Source organism: Macaca thibetana, chromosome 8 (genome assembly GCF_024542745.1).
Source record: "Macaca thibetana thibetana isolate TM-01 chromosome 8, ASM2454274v1, whole genome shotgun sequence".
Lineage (NCBI taxonomy): Eukaryota > Metazoa > Chordata > Mammalia > Primates > Cercopithecidae > Macaca > Macaca thibetana.
Genome location: NC_065585.1, coordinates 127,508,733 through 127,527,280, shown reverse-complemented (window position 1 = coordinate 127,527,280; position 18,548 = coordinate 127,508,733). Strand labels below are relative to the sequence as shown.

General features: G+C 36.0%; 1 protein-coding gene across 2 annotated transcripts in view; it reads right to left on the bottom strand.

Moving 5' to 3' along the window:
• Positions 1-18,548, bottom strand: part of MSR1 (macrophage scavenger receptor 1) — an 85,455-nt gene that overhangs the window by 59,612 nt on the left and 7,295 nt on the right. For both annotated transcript variants that reach the window (XM_050800258.1, XM_050800259.1), the window contains exons 2-4: positions 11,947-12,053; positions 8,935-9,048; positions 2,484-2,896 (exon numbers count right to left, since the gene is read on the bottom strand). In XM_050800258.1, coding sequence (XP_050656215.1) covers positions 2,484-2,896; positions 8,935-9,048; positions 11,947-12,049 — 630 coding nt within the window. In that variant the 5' untranslated portion in view covers positions 12,050-12,053. The remainder of the gene's footprint in view (positions 1-2,483; positions 2,897-8,934; positions 9,049-11,946; positions 12,054-18,548) is intronic.

Here is an 18,548-nt window from a genome sequence, read left to right as displayed (position 1 = left end):
TAAAGGTGAAATGGTGAGCATGGATGTTTGTAGAGCACACCACCATGATAAATACACTTGACTTAATTTAGGTGGCTAAAAATTGCTGCAAGTATGTCAGGTAGTTCTAGACGTTCAGCATAAAGTGTTAAGGGACTAGAAAGTGATTTTGCTTCCTAGAAACCAGGAATCACTCAGCTTTTTCATCATACCAAAAAGCTGAGGCTACTTTTTATTTTTATCTTTTTGAGATGGAGTCTCGCACTGTCACCCAGGCTGTAGTGCAATGGCATGATCTCGGCTCACTGCAACCTCCGACTCCTGGGTTCAAGTGGTTCTCCCAAGTAGCTGGGATTACAGGTGCACACCACCACACTGGGTTAATTTTTTTTTTTTTTTTTTTTTTTTTTGTAGAGATGGGGTTTCACTATGTTGGCCAGACTGGCCTCAAACTTCTGACCTCGTGGTCTGCCCACCTTAGCCTCCCAAACTGCTGAGATTACAGGCGTGAAGCACTGCGGCCGGCCGATGAGGCTACCTTCTTATTCCCTTCTTTGAAAACTGCATATGGTGCTTACATTTGTCAAATTTCACTGGAAATTATTTTCCCTGGGAGGAGGAAAAGTGTGTTTAATTTCAAAAAATCCTATACAGCATCCATGCACTCCCTCCACACGCTACCACCAGTCACCCTCCTAGAAACAGGCATTTAATTTTGTAGTCATACAGTCCTTTTGACCTCTATCGATGGAGATGATAGATGCCACCCCTGTTTTTCATTTGCTGCCAATGTTCTTCCTTTTTCTTTCAAATTAATGTTTGGTGTGTCCTTAATAAGTGTTATGCTGGTGTCACTTATAAGCCATTTCCTCAAATGACATTTACAAATTCAGGCATTCATTTAATTTATTCCTACATTGAGCTAAACATTCAAAGATCAATAAAAATATTCAAGCAATGGGGATGAGAGTCCCAACATTGTTTTTCAATGTACACAGGAGTACACACACACACACACACACACACACACACACACACACTGGCACTGACCTAGTTCCTAAGTCTCTGTGAGTGACTACTGTTTCTAAAGATGTATATAGGTTTCAAAGTTTCACCATTCCCTTGTATTTCCTTCTCTAATGCTGGAATTCCCTCCAAAACGTGTCGTCTATGCAAACTTGAACAGCTCACTGATCACCAGATTTTGATTGTTTCCATTAACTATCACTTCAAACAGGTTCAAAATTTCTACCAACTTCCAAATGGTTTCCAATTTGCTTTCAATTTCTCACATATGTGGGTTCAAAAGCATACCACAGTCAGCCAGACACAGTGGCTCATGCCTGTAATCCCAGCACTTTGGGAAGCCAAGATGGGTAGATCACCTGAGGCTAGGAGTTTGAGACCAGCCTGGCCAACATGGTACAAACCCCATCTCTACTAAAAATACAAAAATTAGCCAGGTGTGGTGGCACATGCCTTTGATCCCAGCTACATGGGATGCTGAGGCACGAGAATCACTTGAACCTGGGAGGCAGAGGTTGCAGTGAGCCAAGATCACGCCGTTGCACTCCAGCCTGGGCAACAGAGTGAGATTCCATCTCAAAAACAAAGAAACAAACAAAAGCACTCCATGGTCCTCCAGGATTTAATGCACTGCCAGAATCGAATGTATCCTTCTTTTTCCATCTCATCCAGCTTCCCTCTCTCCTTACCTCATCTCAGTGCTCTTCTGACCCTATTTTTACATCAGTAGTATTTCTTCTCCACTCTTCTTTCCCCCCAACTTAATCAATGTCTATCCCGATAACTAACATTTTAGCTTCCTCTCTTTTTTGTATCATCAAAACTATGGACAGTTTCTTCTTTGTACACTTTATCTAATCTTTTGAGAGCCCAAGACTTTAATATCCCAATACCCTTTGATATGCTTACTTATTAACAATGTAGGAAACACTGATAGATTTTAGAAGTGACATGGAATAGAAATGGAATATCAAGGCATTGGGATGAGGTTCACCAACAGACTCCCCATATACAAACTGTAATACCATTGTCTTCTGACACCTTAAGATGAGGACCATGTACAAGTTCAAAAGTTCTGAGTGAAACTTACAAGTCAAAAAAATCTAAGCACATCAAATGGGTCTGTTGCAAAATTCACACATACAGAGTGTTCACGTCTCAAGATCTGCTAAGATACTCTAAAAATTATGATCGGTTTAGGCAGTCTAAATAGACATTTTAACACTATTTATAAAATATGTAAAGGGAGTCTATAGTCAATGGGAAAATTTCCCCCTTTTTCTAAGAGTTTGGAGACAGCTAATCCATTTTAAATCCCTTAACATGCATTAAAATCTTTTGATAAGTTCACCACAGAAATCACGGTAAACAGGATAATGAAACAGGGTTTGCAACTTTTGCTTTCCTGTACCGCCTAAGGAGAAGAGACTTGGATAGATTCAGTTCCAGCACGTGAACTTGCCGTCACAAACTCTTACCTCTTGTTGTTTGAAGGTTTTCTCTTGGATTTTGCCATTCAGCTTTTCTATGTTGAGCTGCAATTCAAGCAGTGTGGTATTCAAACTTATTAAGGACTTGGAGATTTCATCTATTGTATTCCCATGTCCCTGGACTGAGGAAAACAAGGTACTTAGCTGGAGAAGAATGTCATTAAATCTTTGATCAGTTGTCATGCTGAAGTTTTGGAAATGCTCTGCATCTATGAGATTGGCTTCCATGTCTGAAATGTGCTGGATTCTCTTCTCCATGTTGCTCATGTGTTCCATAAAGACTTCTTGAAATCTCGTTTCCGCTTCACTGTCATTTCCTTTTCCTGTGAGACTTTGAGTTATATCGTCTGCATTAGTTGAACCAACTGAGCAATTCTTCGTTTCCCACTTCAGAAGCTGAGCTGTGTATTTAAGTAAAAATAAACCAGTCATGGTCTGATCCTTAAATGCATACACTATCCCATCCCATATCATTCCCTTCCGTTCGTTTTATTCCATTCCATTCCAACATTTTGAATGCTAGGCTAAATCAAGTATTCACTTTTCATCTACAATGTGTGAACTACGCTAAGTATATTGCTGAGAAGCATACATTCTCCCTTTCCCATTTTATGTTAAGATGATTCCAGGATTATATCATGCTTTCTGAATTGCTGCTTATATGAATCTTCTTGGCCACTGATTTTGGTTTTGCCAATTCAAAACAATTCTATAGATTATGAAAGGCAATGTATCTACAGAACTGTTGTTAGAATAAAGTGAACTAATGCTTAATCCAGTTTCTGAAGTAAGCCTGTTGAATAAGTTAACAATGATAATGACGATCATGAGGATGACAAAAGCGGTATGTGGTTAAATACTGGTATCATGAACAGTATGAATAAATTGCTGGTTTATTTTCTTCATTCTTTCACTTGAGCTGCCAGAAAAGTGTCATTTTCAGTTAACACAGACCTAATTCACAGTTGGTAGAGCAGGAAGTTGGGCAAATACTTTTTTTTCTCTTTATAAAGGTACTATTCTCATAACACTCCTTTTTAACTATTATAAAATATATATTCACAGCAGAAAATTTAGAAAATATAGATAATATGAAAAAACAATTTACCATGAATCTCTCATCCTAGCTTAAACTCTAGGATTTTGGTGTATATGTCTCAAACCTTATCATATTATTAATCTTAAAATGTGACATTTTTAAATAATCTGGACACCACTTTTTAATGTAATGCACTATCATAAGTACTTTTTCATATTATTAATATTTAATATTTTTTTACAAAAATAATTTAAGAAACTCCATTGTATTATATGCATGGATCTGCCAGATTTATTTTAGAAAACAGCTGCATTTAGTTTGCCTCTGTTTTCAGTAATATAGTCAATGTTTTGATGAACAATCTTGTGATTAATTATTTACCAAATTAAAAAAATTGTATTCCAAAACAGTATTTTAGGAACACAGCAAGTTGGTGATAGATATCCCCAAATGGGCATGTGTTCTCTAAACAAGCTAATTATCATTCTGAAATAATCTAAAGCAATATGTTTTATAGTTTCAAAAAATAAAAGGCATAAACATTAACTTTTTATACAAAAATAGGCGGGGTGCATTGGCTTATGCCTATAATCCCAGCACTTTGGGAGACTGAAGCAGGTGGATCACGAGGTCAGGAGATCAAGACCATCCTGGCCAACATGATGAAACCCTGTCTCTACTAAAAATACAAAAATTAGCTGGGCGTGGTGGCGGGCACCTACAGTCCCATGTACTCAGGAGGCTGAGGCAGGAGAATCATTTGAACCTGGGAGGCAGAGGTTGCAGTGAGCTGAGATCATGCCACTGTACTCCAGCCTGGGCAACAGAGCGAGATTCCATCTCAAAACAAAACAAATTCTTAATTATAGACAATGAGGAAAATGTTAAGCACAATCTTACCATTATTCAGTGATGGTTGAGGTTTTCTGTTTTCCTGTATTTCTATATATGTATCTGTTTATACCTTTTACCGACATGTATGTTACTCATATTCATATTAGATTGGATGTATAAGATTTTCCACATTTGACAATTATGGAACAATAAAAAGAATAATTTCATATTGCTAAAAAATATATGCAGCTCCACCTGAGTCTATCAATTTTCTTAATAAAAGTGATATGATGACAGTACAATTTTTATAGATTTTTGAAAATTAAACAACACAAGAAAAACATTTAGTTCTACCCCTAACTCAAGGGTTTTGTTCCATAAATGAGAGCTTGGTGTTTACACAGAATCTAGTTCCCTGATTCTAGAATCTTCCTACACTACTCCGTTACCAACTAGGCTACTCCGAACAAGTTACTTATTCCTCTCCTTGCTTTGGTTTTCTCAATTTGTAAAAGTAACAATTACCTCAACAATGGTGCTGAGCACAAATGAAACAGGCATATCTATTCCTCTACAGTGCCTTATAAATGAGAGATACTATCTATCAGTTATATCCACCGTATTTACTACCTTTGCTTAAAGAGGCTGTGGTTGGATCACCTGAGGTCAGGAGTTCGAGACTAGCCTGGCGAACATGGTGAAATCCTGTCTCTACTAAGAATGTTAAAATTAGCTGGGCGTGGTGGCACACACCTATAATCCCATCTACTCTAGATGCTGAGGCAGGAGAATTGCTTGAGCCTGGGAGGTGGAGGTTGCAGTGAGCCGAGATCCTGCCACTGCACTCCAGCCTGGCTGACAGAGCTAGACTCTGTCTCAAAAAAAAAAAAAAAGAAGAAGCTGTTTGATGAGCATTACTACTGTAGCTATTATTAGATTAAGAGTGTCATCCTAAATATGTAGTTAAATTCTAATTTCAAAAAATATATGATACCATATTTTTCCTGGTTTTATTAATTTAATATTAGCTTATCTGAAATAACAAAATGTGTGTGACAATATTTTGATGTGATCTACAATAGAATTTGTATTGAGTATGTTATTCTGTATTTCTTAATGTATCAATAGCTTGGAAATAAAAGTGTATTTCTTAACTGTATTTCATCACATTTACTAAATTCAGTGTGGGGAGCAAGTTTTGGGTTGACAGCGTCGTCCATGCATTCGTTAATTCTATGATTTAATTATTATATACTATGCGGAAAGCACTGCTTGAGTAACTCTGGGAATAAAAGAACAATCAGGAATGGAATTTGACTGTAACAATCAGAAGCCCAAATAAACATTTTTTTCAAAATTACTTCAAAATTTTCCTCTAGCATTGTCCTTTTTTGATTATTATTTCTTTTGAAGTAGCAGTTAAGAATTTAGATTCTAGAACAGAACTGCCTAGATTAGCAATTCTGGCTCTGCACTTTATAAACTATGGCATTGGACAAGTTACTTAATCTGTCATTGCCTCTATTTCACCATCTGTGTAAATGGGGTACTAACAGTCAGTGTCCAAATAATTAAATGAACTATATGTAAAATACTTAGACAACTTCCTGGCATGTAATAAGCATTTGATAAGTTTCAGATTTTTGCTATTATTAATATTTCGATTCAAGATGTGTGATTCAAGTACCTATATGCCCAATATTGATTGACTATGGGGAATTAGCATTGTTGTGATAAAAATATTTTTCTGGAGTTGGATGTTACCATGAACACAGTTATCTCTATGCTTTATTTTACTATGCACATTGCCCTTATTACTCAGCCATATAGTTTTACTTTCATTGGAAATAAGATTTATCAGTAAAGCTAATATTTTTCACAATATGGAAAGAGAAGCCCCAATTTGACTAAGGTCACATGACCAACTATTTTTAATTTGACAACAAGTTAAACATGAGTTGACAGTAAATGCTACATTTTATTAACAGATCTAAAAACACAAATTGCCTGTTTCATCAAACCCTGAGTGAAAACTAATTTTTCATTAAAATGTTAACTTTTTGTCGTATATCTAGGTAAAGAATGCCAGGGTTTATATTTCAAAAGTTCACTTATTTTTATTGGAGAGATGGCATTTTGTGACTTTTCTGTTTCACATATGAAAGGAGACAGAATTTTATGGTCTGTGCAAAAACCTAAGGACAGGGTTATATTTGATTCTATAGATCATAACTACTCTTTCATATTGGAATTATCTTTTCCTACCCCCAATGGATATTGTTTTCAGCTAAAGAATTTTTAGTATTTCAGTAACAATTTATACATATATAAACCTAAATTCTTGATTTTTCCTTATTGTTCTGACACAGTATTATGTTGTCACACTGATAGTGTTTCAGCAGCTTCTTTAAGGAAAGGTTGTAAATGGAATAAACCTTATAATTAAGAAAATAACCCTCAATATATAATTCACTTCATATTTAGAGTTTTATATATAATATTCTATTTCACCCATCAATTCATAGTTGCCAAACTTCTATCATTTTAGGGATCTATTTTGTCTATATTTGTAATTTTTTATGCCAGTAGACATATATATTGCTTTTCCGTTTCTTTTAGAAAAATGTACTGATCTACAACTTAATTAAAGTTGTAAGTGGATTGTCAATTATTTCTTATTAATACATAATAAACATAGTGAAGCCTTTTCCAAATTCTGGTGAATCCGGTACTGATGTGAACTTATAAAATTTGAACATTCTTAGCATCTAGTCAATTTTAGTAGGTACCTATTGTAGTTTTAGTAAACAGACTAGTTCAATCGTTGTAAACTCCAGAACAAATCTGTTGACTTGGTAGTATTTTCTAATAGCTCAGGGACTTTGAACTTGGTTAGAACCTTGAATTATTTTCCGACTCCTGTCTGCATTCTGCATGAGCCTATCAGAAGCTGCAGTCCCTGGTCTTGGCTCTGCAGGCAGTGATTTGCATAAAAGTGATGAAATGTACTCAAATTCTAATTGGCTTATAGGCAATAATCCCAACAATGAAGCATCCTTTAGTTAAGCATTTCAAATTACAGATAAGCATAGACATAAACAAACATACAGATAACCTTGATTATGAGGAAATTGACTAATTTCCTCATAATTAGTTAATGCCAAACTAATTAATGCTCATTGTTAATGCCAAACATTAACATGCCCTTTTACTCAGACAACAATAGTTTGGTTGGTTGGTTTGGTTGTTATGGTTGGATTTTTGTTTTAGTTCATTTTTAACGGTCAAAAAGAAGTTAATTGTTACCTGTGGGAAATATTTTCTTGAGGTGACTTTTTTGTTTTTTGTTGGCCAACCATATTGTTTTATAAAAACTTAATTAAACTGGGAGACAATAGAACAGAGGTTAGGGTTCAGAAGTCTTGGATGGGAACTCCAGCTCCAATACTGAGCTGTCTGAATTTTCTTATGTAGATAATGAGAATAATTACAGTATCTATACAGAGGTTAATTGTAAGGGTATATTACTGTTTTTATCATTTCTTTCTTAGTGAAATTTTTGCTCTGTCTTGGAATACTTCCTTAGACTGCCCTGTAGCAGAGGAAGTTTGGCCTGGTCTTTAGAAACTTTTTTGTTGTTGTTGTTAAGCTGCTTAGTATGCACATAAAAATGTATCTTATTCCCCGCATATCTCTTATTAGAGCATATGGGCAGACATTTTATCAGTCATATAGAGAAGAGGAGAGCTATAAGGCATATAAATTCAAATGCCGATCAAAATACACCAAATCCATCCAAAATGCTACAAGGGGAATAATATTTACATATGTGCTTAAGGTGTATACAAGCTATCTACCCTTGTAGAAACAGTCAAATCTAACTCCAGTTCAAGTCAGCCTCTCCAAAGAAATATGTACCTCAAGAACATCATTTTGAGCCCAAGTAACAAGTTCTATATTTTTTCTTTGAGAGGATGCTATCAGGTTATTTTTAGAGATATTTTAAATAATATCCCTGTGAAAAGTATGGTCACATAAACTGGATTTCACTAAGTTGTATGCCATTATTCTACAAGGTCTCCTCTCTTTAAAAACTGACAGAAATATTTTTTCCTCTCTCAGTACTAAGAATAGAAGAGCTTCTCCTGGACAACAGGTTTGTTTGTTATATTACAGCCATTGTTAATGTAAATGATCACGTTATTTCTTCACATTGGTAAAACAAATACTTTGGAAATTTGTCACCTACATTAGAAAGAGAGGACTCTAAAGGATAATATATTTTTGAAAGCGTTTAGTCCTTTTCATTTTACTTTTACAAATCTGTATTTTTATCTTGCACTTCTTATTTTCATTCTATTTTGTTTTTTCCAATTTAAAAACTATTCTTTCTACTTAACTTTGCAGAATCTGTTTTTTAATTTAATAAATTTGAAGGACTCTTTGTAATATAGTGTTTTCTTTATGAATGTACCATATGTAAAAGACTGAATGCTTCTTTTTCGCTGTGGCAATGAATAATTCACGGGATGAGTTACTAAATTTCAGAACTCTGGATTACGTTACCTGCCACTATTCCAATGAGAGGGATGAGAACTGCAAACACAAGGAGGTAAAGGGCAATCAGTGCAGCTTTGAAGGACTTCAGTTTCTCTTGAAGGGGAGGGCTGTTTTTAGGATCTAATAAAACAAAAAAGCCCAGCCTACTGTTAGAAAGTGTCATCTTCTTCCATAATTAAAATTGTTTTAATCTCCAATTACATTGTTACTACCAAGCCTATTGGAATAAAAAACAAGAAAAAATGGTCCACATTTATGCAGTAGAAAGCAAAGGGACAGTCACAGGAAAAGCCAATCCAGGTATTATTATAGACCCTTGATTGACTTATCCACTCACTAAATATCCACAAGAAAGTTACCATGCTCTACAAGTTGTGCTTGTCTGATTTTTTGGAATCAGTTGGTAAATTTGAATATTGACACTTACATATACAAACATAAATTTTATTCAGTGTTCACATGGGAAGATATTCTGGATGACAATAAAATTTTCTAAAGTAACTATGTAATTTTTAATATTTTAAAATCAGATAAGGGAAATATTTATTTTCAATGACTACAATGTTAAAATAATTTTATTGTCCAATTCCTTCTCAGTAGTTTTGTATTTGGATACCTCTTATGATTTGAATACAGTGTAAACAATATTTAAGAAAAATGAAATAAACCAAGTGATTCACATTTTGACTAATCTTTAGAATGGATCAATGAAGCCCACCTTCTCTATATTTCAGAACATATTAATAACAGCAACCTTTTATTCATATGCACTTATATGGCACTGTGATTTATATAATGGGATATTAATTGTAGTAGAGACAAATCAATATAGAGGGGAAATAGTAGATGAGGAAGTCCTTTCTCTGATTAGGTGAATACAATGGTCATTAAAAATTTATTTTCTATGGTCATTGCTTTCATTGATCAATTAAGAAAAAAAGTAAATTTTACTTTCAGGTTGCAACAAACAAGGTTAAGGTATTGAAAAGAAAAGAAGAGAACTTTTTTTTTTTTTTTTTTTTGAGACGTAGTCTCGCTCTGTTGCCCAGGCTGGAGTGCAGTGGCATGATCTCAGCTCACTGCAAGCTCTGCCTCCCGGGTTCACGCCATTCTCCTGCCTCAGCCTCCCGAGTAGCTGGGACTACAGGCGCCCGCCATCTCGCCCGGCTAAGTTTTTGTAGTTTTAGTGGAGTCGGGGTTTCACCGTGTTAACCAGGATGGTCTGGATCTCCAGATCTGGTGATCTGCCCACCTAGGCCTCCCAAAGTGTTGGGATTACAGGCCTGAGCCACTGTGCCCGGCCAAGGAAGTTTTTAAAAAGTAAAGAAAAGAAAAGAGCTGGATGCAGTGGCTCAAGCCTGTAATCCCAACACTTTGGGAGGCCGAAGTGGGAGGATGGCTTGAGCCTAGGAGTTTGAGACCAGCCTGGGCCATGTGGAGAAACCCTGTCTCTACAAGAAATATAAAAAGTAGCCAGTCGTGGTAGCATGTCCCTGTAATCCAAGCTACTTAGGAGGCTGAGGTGGGAGAATTGCTTGGGCCCGAGAGGTTGAGGCTGCAACAGGCTGTTATCACACCACTGCACTCCAGCCTAGGCGAAAAAGTGAGATCCTGTCTCAAAAAGAAAAAAAAAAAAAAAAAAAAAAAGACAAGACAGAAAAGGAAAGGAAAGAAAAGATTGAAGGAAAAAAGAAAAAGAACCCATAGTAGAAGCAAGTTGAGGTATGGTCCACCCGCCAGGTTGATTAAGCCTGAAAAGTAGGAGTCATTTTCTTCATCTCTAAATTATCATCACAAATGTAAATTCTACCTTTTAAATAGCTCTCAAACATTTCGATTGCTTTTTCTCTGCTCCCAATGACTCTCTCCTCCTTCTTCAAACACTCATTATTTCTGTGCGTAACAGCCCTCACTATTATCTTTACTTGTATGTGTCTCGCTTGTGCCACATCCTCCCATCCACCCTTTACACAGAACACAAGATCCACTGTCACCCTGGAGTTGAGGCCTGTATTTCAGGTTTGCTATGCAAGAACTCATATATGAGCCTTTAACTTTGTATATGCTGCTTCTTCACACTGAAATGTCTTCTCCGTCTTTTCCGCCTCCACCCATCCCCTTAGCGATATGTATTTAGACTTTTAGGTTGAGCAGAATTATAAGTAACTCCTCCTGACACCTTAAATGATCCTGTTGAGATACAGCTGAGTATTGCGATTTTTGAGCTGTTGTCATAACCTGTGCAAACGTGTTTCACCACTGCTATACGGGGTTGAATTGTGTGCCCGCAAAAGATATGTTGAAGTTTTAACCACAGGTACCTGTGAAAGTGAGTTTATTTGAAAATAGGGTCTTTGGAGATGTAATCAAGTTAAAATGAAGTGATACTGGATTAGGGTGAACCCTAATCTAAAGACTGATGTCTTTGTAAGAAAAGAACAAATGGCTACACAGAGAAGACCACATGAAGAAGGAGGGAGAGATGAGAGTGGTGCAGCTACAAAGGCAAGGAACACTAAGGACTGCCAGGAGCCCCTAGAAGCTGGGAGGAGACACAGGAAGATTCTTCCCTAGAGTCTTCAAAAAGGCACATGGTCTGACACCTGCATTTTAGACTTCTGGGTCTCAGAACTGTGAGTGAATAAATTTCTGTTGTTTTAAACCTCCCAATTTGCAGCCATTTGTTACAATAACTCTAGAAAACAAATACAGGCACCTACTACCCATGATTTTCAAATATTAGTTCACGGTGCTAGGATCATATTTATCTCCAGGACCTAATTATAGCTGGTAAGTCAGAGGGCTCAATCAGTGTTGTAGATTAATTTAATTTCATATAATACTGCCTTACTTTTATTTAAGCTTATTTTTATTCTGTCTCAAGAACACCCCTATTTGTCAAATAAGTGTCATTTTAACATCCATATACATTTAAGGTAAGTCTCAAGACTATAATTTTATATATTGTCAATAACTCTAAGAATGACCTCCATGGGCAGCCCATCCCCCTCCACTTACTAGGAGGAAGCAAAGCTGTCATTGAGCGAGCGTCAAATTTCACAGATTCAGAGCAGCTATCAACGTCCTCCTGTTGATCACGAAAGCAATCCCACTGCTCCATACTTCTGTGAAACAAATGGAAAAATATATTAATTCCACATGAAATGGCTAGGGCTCTTTTGCATAGTGTTTTAAACTGAAATTTCAGTTTGAAATGGAATCTACATTCTGTGACACAATCTATAATAAATAACATTTAATTTTAGCAAAAAACCATATTTTGTTAAATTTGTATATCTGTCATATACAGCAATATATTAAAGTTACCCATCAGTTTTAACTTGCATGTAAAAAGACAGATGTATGTGGAACCCTCTCATGTATCTTTCTGTGTGCAAATGTGTATCTCTATTTTTAGAGGTGTGTTTATTGAGTGTGGGAAAAGAGGTAGCTCTTCTTTCTTAGCTGAAAAATTTTTTACAAGTGACAGAAAATAACTTGTAAAATGATGTAATCAGTAATTTAATAGGGTAAAAGGAAGGAAACAAAAGAAACGTCTGGATCTGAATAACCTGATTTCACTTCTCACAAAAGTCAATTTTCCCAGATATTTATTTTAATTTGCCTCTACCTGAGAAAAGAGAGGATTTGAGCACTATGCCTGCCTTCCCCCATCCGCTTCCTCCACAGTGTTTAAATCCATTAGAGATCATAGTCCTTGTCCATATCAACATAGGATTCAGGAAAACCAGTGATGGTGAGCATTTTTTCATGTGTCTGTTGGCTGCATAAATGTCTTCTTTTGAGAAGTGTCTGTTCATATCCTTCACCCACTTTTTGATGGGGTTGTTTGATTTTTTTTCTTGTAAATTTGTTTAAGTTCTTTGTAGATTCTGGATATTAGCCCTTTGTCAGATGGGCACATCATCACTGGTCATCAGAGAAATGCAAATCAAAACCACAATGAGATACCATCTCACTCCAGTTAGAATGGAGATCGTTAAAAATTCAGGAAGCAACAGGTGCTGGAGAGGATGTGGAGAAATAGGAACACTTTTACACTGTTGGTGGGATTGTAAACTAGTTCAACCACTGTGGAAGACAGCGTGGCGACTCCTCAAGGATCTAGAACTAGAAATACCATTTGACCCAAACATCTCATTACTGGGTATATACCCAAAGGATTATAAATCATGCTGCTATAAAGACACTTGCACACGTATGTTTATTGTGGAACTACTCACAATAGCAAAGACTTGGAACCAATCCAAATGTCCATCAGTGATAGACTGGATTAAGAAAATGTGGCACATATACCCCATGGAATACTATGCAGCCATAAAAAAGGATGAGTTCATGTCCTTTGTAGGGATATGGATGAAGCTGGAAACCATCATTCTGAGCAAACTATCGCAAGGACAGAAAACCAAACACTGCATGTTCTCACTCACAGGTGGGAACTGAACAATGAGAACACTTAGACACAGGATAGGGAACATCACACACTGTGGCCTGTCATAGGGTGGGAGGAGTGGGGAAGAATAGCATTAGGAGATATACCTAATGTAAATGATGAGTTAATGGGTACAGCACACCAACATGGCACATGTATACATATGTAACAGACTTGTACGTTATGCACATATAACCTAAAAAAAAAAAAAAAAGGATTCAGGAAAACTAATTCTCAGAAATGATGTACACACAAATTGTCATTGCAAACTGCCAAATAAGGAATTTCCTTAGTATTATTTTAATTACTCTATTCACTGAAAAAACAATTTCCCTTAGAACAAATAGTTTTGCATATTTGGAAAAAACACATATTTCCTGGCTGTTTAAAAAAATTATTTATTGGCCAGGCACAGCAGCTCACACCTGTAATCCCAGCACTTTGGGAGGCTGAAGCGGGTGAATCTCCTGAGGTCAGGAGTTCGAGACCAGCCTGGCCAATGTGGTGAAACCCCATCTCCACTAAAAATACAAAAAAACTAGCCAGGTGTGGTGGCAGGCACCTGTAATCCCAGCTATTCGGGAGGCTGAGGCAGGAAAATCGCTTGTACTCGGGAGGCAGAGCTTCCAGTGAGCCGAGATTGTGCCATTGTACTCCAGCCTGGGCAAGAAGAGAGAAACTCTGTCTCAAAAAAAAGTATTTATTTATTTGTTTGTTTGTTTGCTTGTTTGTTTTGAGATGGAGTCTCACTCTGTTGCCCAGGCTGGAGTGCAGTGGTACAATTTCAGCTCTCTGCTACCATGTTGGCCAGGCTGATCTTGAACTCCTGACCTCAAGTCAACCTCCCAAAGTGCTGAGATTACAGGTGTGAGCCATAGCACCCGGTCTCTCTCTTCCTCTCTGTCTCTCTCCCTTTCTCCCTCTCCCTCTCCCCTCTCTTTCCTTTCTCTCTCTCTCTTCTCTCTCTCTCTTTCACTTTCCAGGCCTTTTCTCATTTTACATTGGCAGCCATACAAATATGTCCTTGTACCTTTTTCAGCATAATCTAAATTTTATGTGCATACTAAGTAGCTTAACAACAACAACAAAAATGTTCCTGTGTCTCTTTAACATGTATCAGAAACATTGGAAAGGTTTGATAACAAGAGACTGATGGGCCTCATCCCCAGAGTTTCTGATATTTGGGGTGAGGGCTCAAGAATTTACAATTCCAACAAATTCTCAAGAGGTGATGCAATTGGTCTGAGGACCACATTTTAAGAATCTTTTCCATAAAACGACATTATATGACTTCTTTTGTTGGACACAGTTTAGTTCATGTGATTGATAGATTTAGCCTAAAGCCAATATCTTCTGATCATTTCTTATTTTTTGAATGCTGAGTAATGGACTTAGCACAGCACAGTTCTAACTGAGTGCACCGGCAGCGTCAGGACAGCAAACTCAAATCCAGCCCAGGAAATGAAAGGCGATCATTCAGATGCAAGTGTTCATCCCACTGTGGGGAGAGGCAGTGACATGTAAGGATATGACTCAACTCCTGTCAATATATTTTGAAAACATCACTAAGGATATTCTTTATTTGGCAGTTTGTAATGACAATCTTTGCATATTCCTCCTTTCTGAGAGTTGGTTTTCATGAATCCTATGTTGATCTGACCAAGGACTGTGTTCTTTAATGGATATGACCACTGTGGCAAAAGGGAATGAAGGGAGGTAGGCACAGAACCCAAATCTCCTTTCTCAGGGAGAGGCAAAGCAAAATAAATAAACAATTATCTGGGAAAATGAACTACTGTAAGAAGCCAAACTGGATTATTTAGATTCACACTCCTATTTCCTCCCTTTAAATTTACCCTATTAGATTTAAATAGCAGTTTTACTCACCAAGCAAAACAAATGAACAAAAAATCCAAATAATTTTAAAAAACTGAGATGACAATAAAACTTAGCAAAATTCACTTTAAAACTATAGTTGAATGATTTATAATCCTTTGGGTATATACCCAGTAATGCGATTGCTGGGTCAAATGATATTTCTGGTTCTAAATCCTTGAGGAACCGCCACACTGTCTTCCACAATGATTGAACTAATTTACACTCCCACCGACAGTGTAAAAGCGTTCCTATTTCTCCATATCCTCTCCAGCATCTGTTGTTTCTTGACTTTTTAATGATCGCCATTCTTGGAACCAATCCAAATGCCCATCAATGATAGACTGGATAAAGAAAATGTGGCACATATACACCATGGAATACTATGCAACCATAAAAATGACTGAGTTCATGTCCTTTGCAGGGACATGCATGAAGCTGGAAACCATAATTCTCAGCAAACTAACACAGGAACAGAAAACAAAACATCACATGTTCTCACTCATAAGTGGGAGCCGAACAATGAGAAAACATGGACCCAGGGAGGGGAACATCACACACTAGGGCCTGTCAGCGGGTGGGAGGCAAAGGGATGGATAGCATTAAGAAAAACACCTAATGTAAATGATGGGTTGATGGATGCAGCAAACCACCATGGCATGTGTATACCTATGTAACAAACCTGCACATTCTGCATATGTATTCCCAGAACTTAAAATATAATTTTAAAAAATTGAAGAAAGAAAACCCTATAGTTTAAGGCAATTGGAACTATGTACTAATGCTTTTTAACTTTGAACTCAGTTTGTAAGAGATGGATTCGCAAAAATTGTGTTCATGTATACCTGGTATGTACAGACATGTGTCACTTAAGGACTAAGATACGTTCTGAGAAATGCATTGCTAGTCAATTTCATTGCTGTATGAACATCACAGAGTGCACTTACACAAACCTAGATGGTCTGGCCTATTGCTCCTAGGTTACACACCTATACCGCATGTTATACTGTGCTGAATCCTGTAGGCAGGTTGGAACACGATGGGAAGTATGTGTGTTTCTAACATATCTACACGTAGAGAAATGCAGTCAAAATATGGTATAAAAGATACAAAGTTGTGCATCTGTACAGGGCAATTAGGATACATGAAACTTGCAGGACTGGAAGGTGCTTTGGGTGAGTGAGTAGTGAGTGAATGTGAAACACTGTAGACTTCATAAACATTGCACACTTCAGCTACACTAAATGTATAAACAATTTTATTTCCTCAATAATAAATTAGCCCTAGTTTACAGTACCGTTTATACTTTATACACTTTTTTAAAACAACTTTTTGACTCTTTTGTAATAACACTTAGCTTAAACCATAAATTGTATAGCTGTACACAAATAGTTTCTTTCTAAACTGCTTTATCCTATAAGCTATTTTAACCTTTTTTTTTTTTTTTAATGTTTCTACTTCTTTAACTTTTTTTGTTGATAACTAAGACACAAACACACACATTAGCCTAGGCCTGCACAGGGTCCGGCTCATCAATGGCACTGTCTTTCCCTCCATATCTTCTCCCACTGAAAGATCTTCAGAAACAATAACATCTCCTATGATACCAATGTGTTCTTCCAGAAGACCTCCTAAACGACCTGCCCGAGGCTGTTTTATGGTTGAATCTTTTTTTTATAAGTAGGAAGAGTGCACACTAAAATAATGATTAAAAAGTGTAATGTGGTAAATACATAAACCATTAACATTTGTTATCAAGTATTACATACTTACGTAACTGTAGGTGCTATACTTTTAAATGACTGGCAGAGCAGTAGGCTTGTTTACACCAGCATCACCACAAATACGTGAGTAATGCAATGTGCTATTCCCTTAGAACAGCTGTGAGGTCAATAGGTGATAGAATTTTTCAGCTCCATTATAATCTTATGGGGCCACCATCATATATATGGTCCTGTGTTGACTGAAACATTATTACTTAGTGCGTGTCTATAACCAGAAATGGTTTCCTTTTAGGCTACCTACTGGCCCCTTCTCCATATGTTTGATTATGGCTTTGATCCTCGCATTTGAGATATTCTGGCTCCATTTTTACTGAAATGCAAAAGAAACATCTCAGATTATTCTATCTACCAGGTAATAACGTTTGTGAAAAAAGCTGAAGCCTTAGGATCTGATAAATATCTTTACACTGTGAACTCTGAATGAGTAGGGACCATGTCTGATTTTGTACACATTACGCCACTAGAGCCTAAAGCAACCCGGAACATAGAATATACTGAATATTGAATATACTGAATAAATACAACATACTGAATAAATAGAATATATAAATATATGAATAACTGTATAAATATTCATTATATATACATTTATAACATATAATACATATTTATATATAAATTATACAATATATAATTTATATTATATGTTAATATAAAATATATTATATAATTGACAAATATATAATACATAAATGTCATAAAATATATGCTATAGTAAATATATTATTATATTAATATAACATATATTATATATTTGCCATTATATTATATATAATACTATATATTTGCCAATTATATATTATATAATATAAATATATAATATGTATAATTATATGTAATTTATATTATGTTAATATAGTATATATTATATAATTGGCAAATATATTATATATATTTTATATATCATATAATTGGCAACATATCATATAATATATTTACATTATTATATAATATATATTTAATATAATAACATAATTATTATATATTTTATATATATATATAAGGCACAGGCATAGGACAAAAGGGAGTGATGACCTCTTTTGGGGAAGTGGGTAATCAAGGTAGGAATACAGAAAAGATGACAATGAATCAGGGTTTTGAAAATGAGCAGAATCTGGGGTACGGTCATTCCAGGATGGAAAATATCATGTTAAAAAGCATTAAGGTATGAACAACATGGAACTGCAAGCAGTTTTAATTTTTCATAAAGACATCATTTAGTTTTCTCCTTTACATATTTATTTCTAATATGCCTTACCTAGGTTAAGAGAAGACAAAGATTTAAAAAGCCAAGTGTCCCTTTTATTATACTTTCTTTTCACATAACCTTTTCAGCCTAGATTCAGGTAACTTCCTGTCTCTCCCATGAAAGGAGAGGGGTAGTGCACATCACAATAGACAAAAAAGGCTTTCAGGAAATAAAGTGTTTTAATTTGATCTATTACATCTGTTCAATTTTCTTGAGTACCTTGGAAAGTGGGAAAAAGACAAAAGGAGAAAAAAATGGT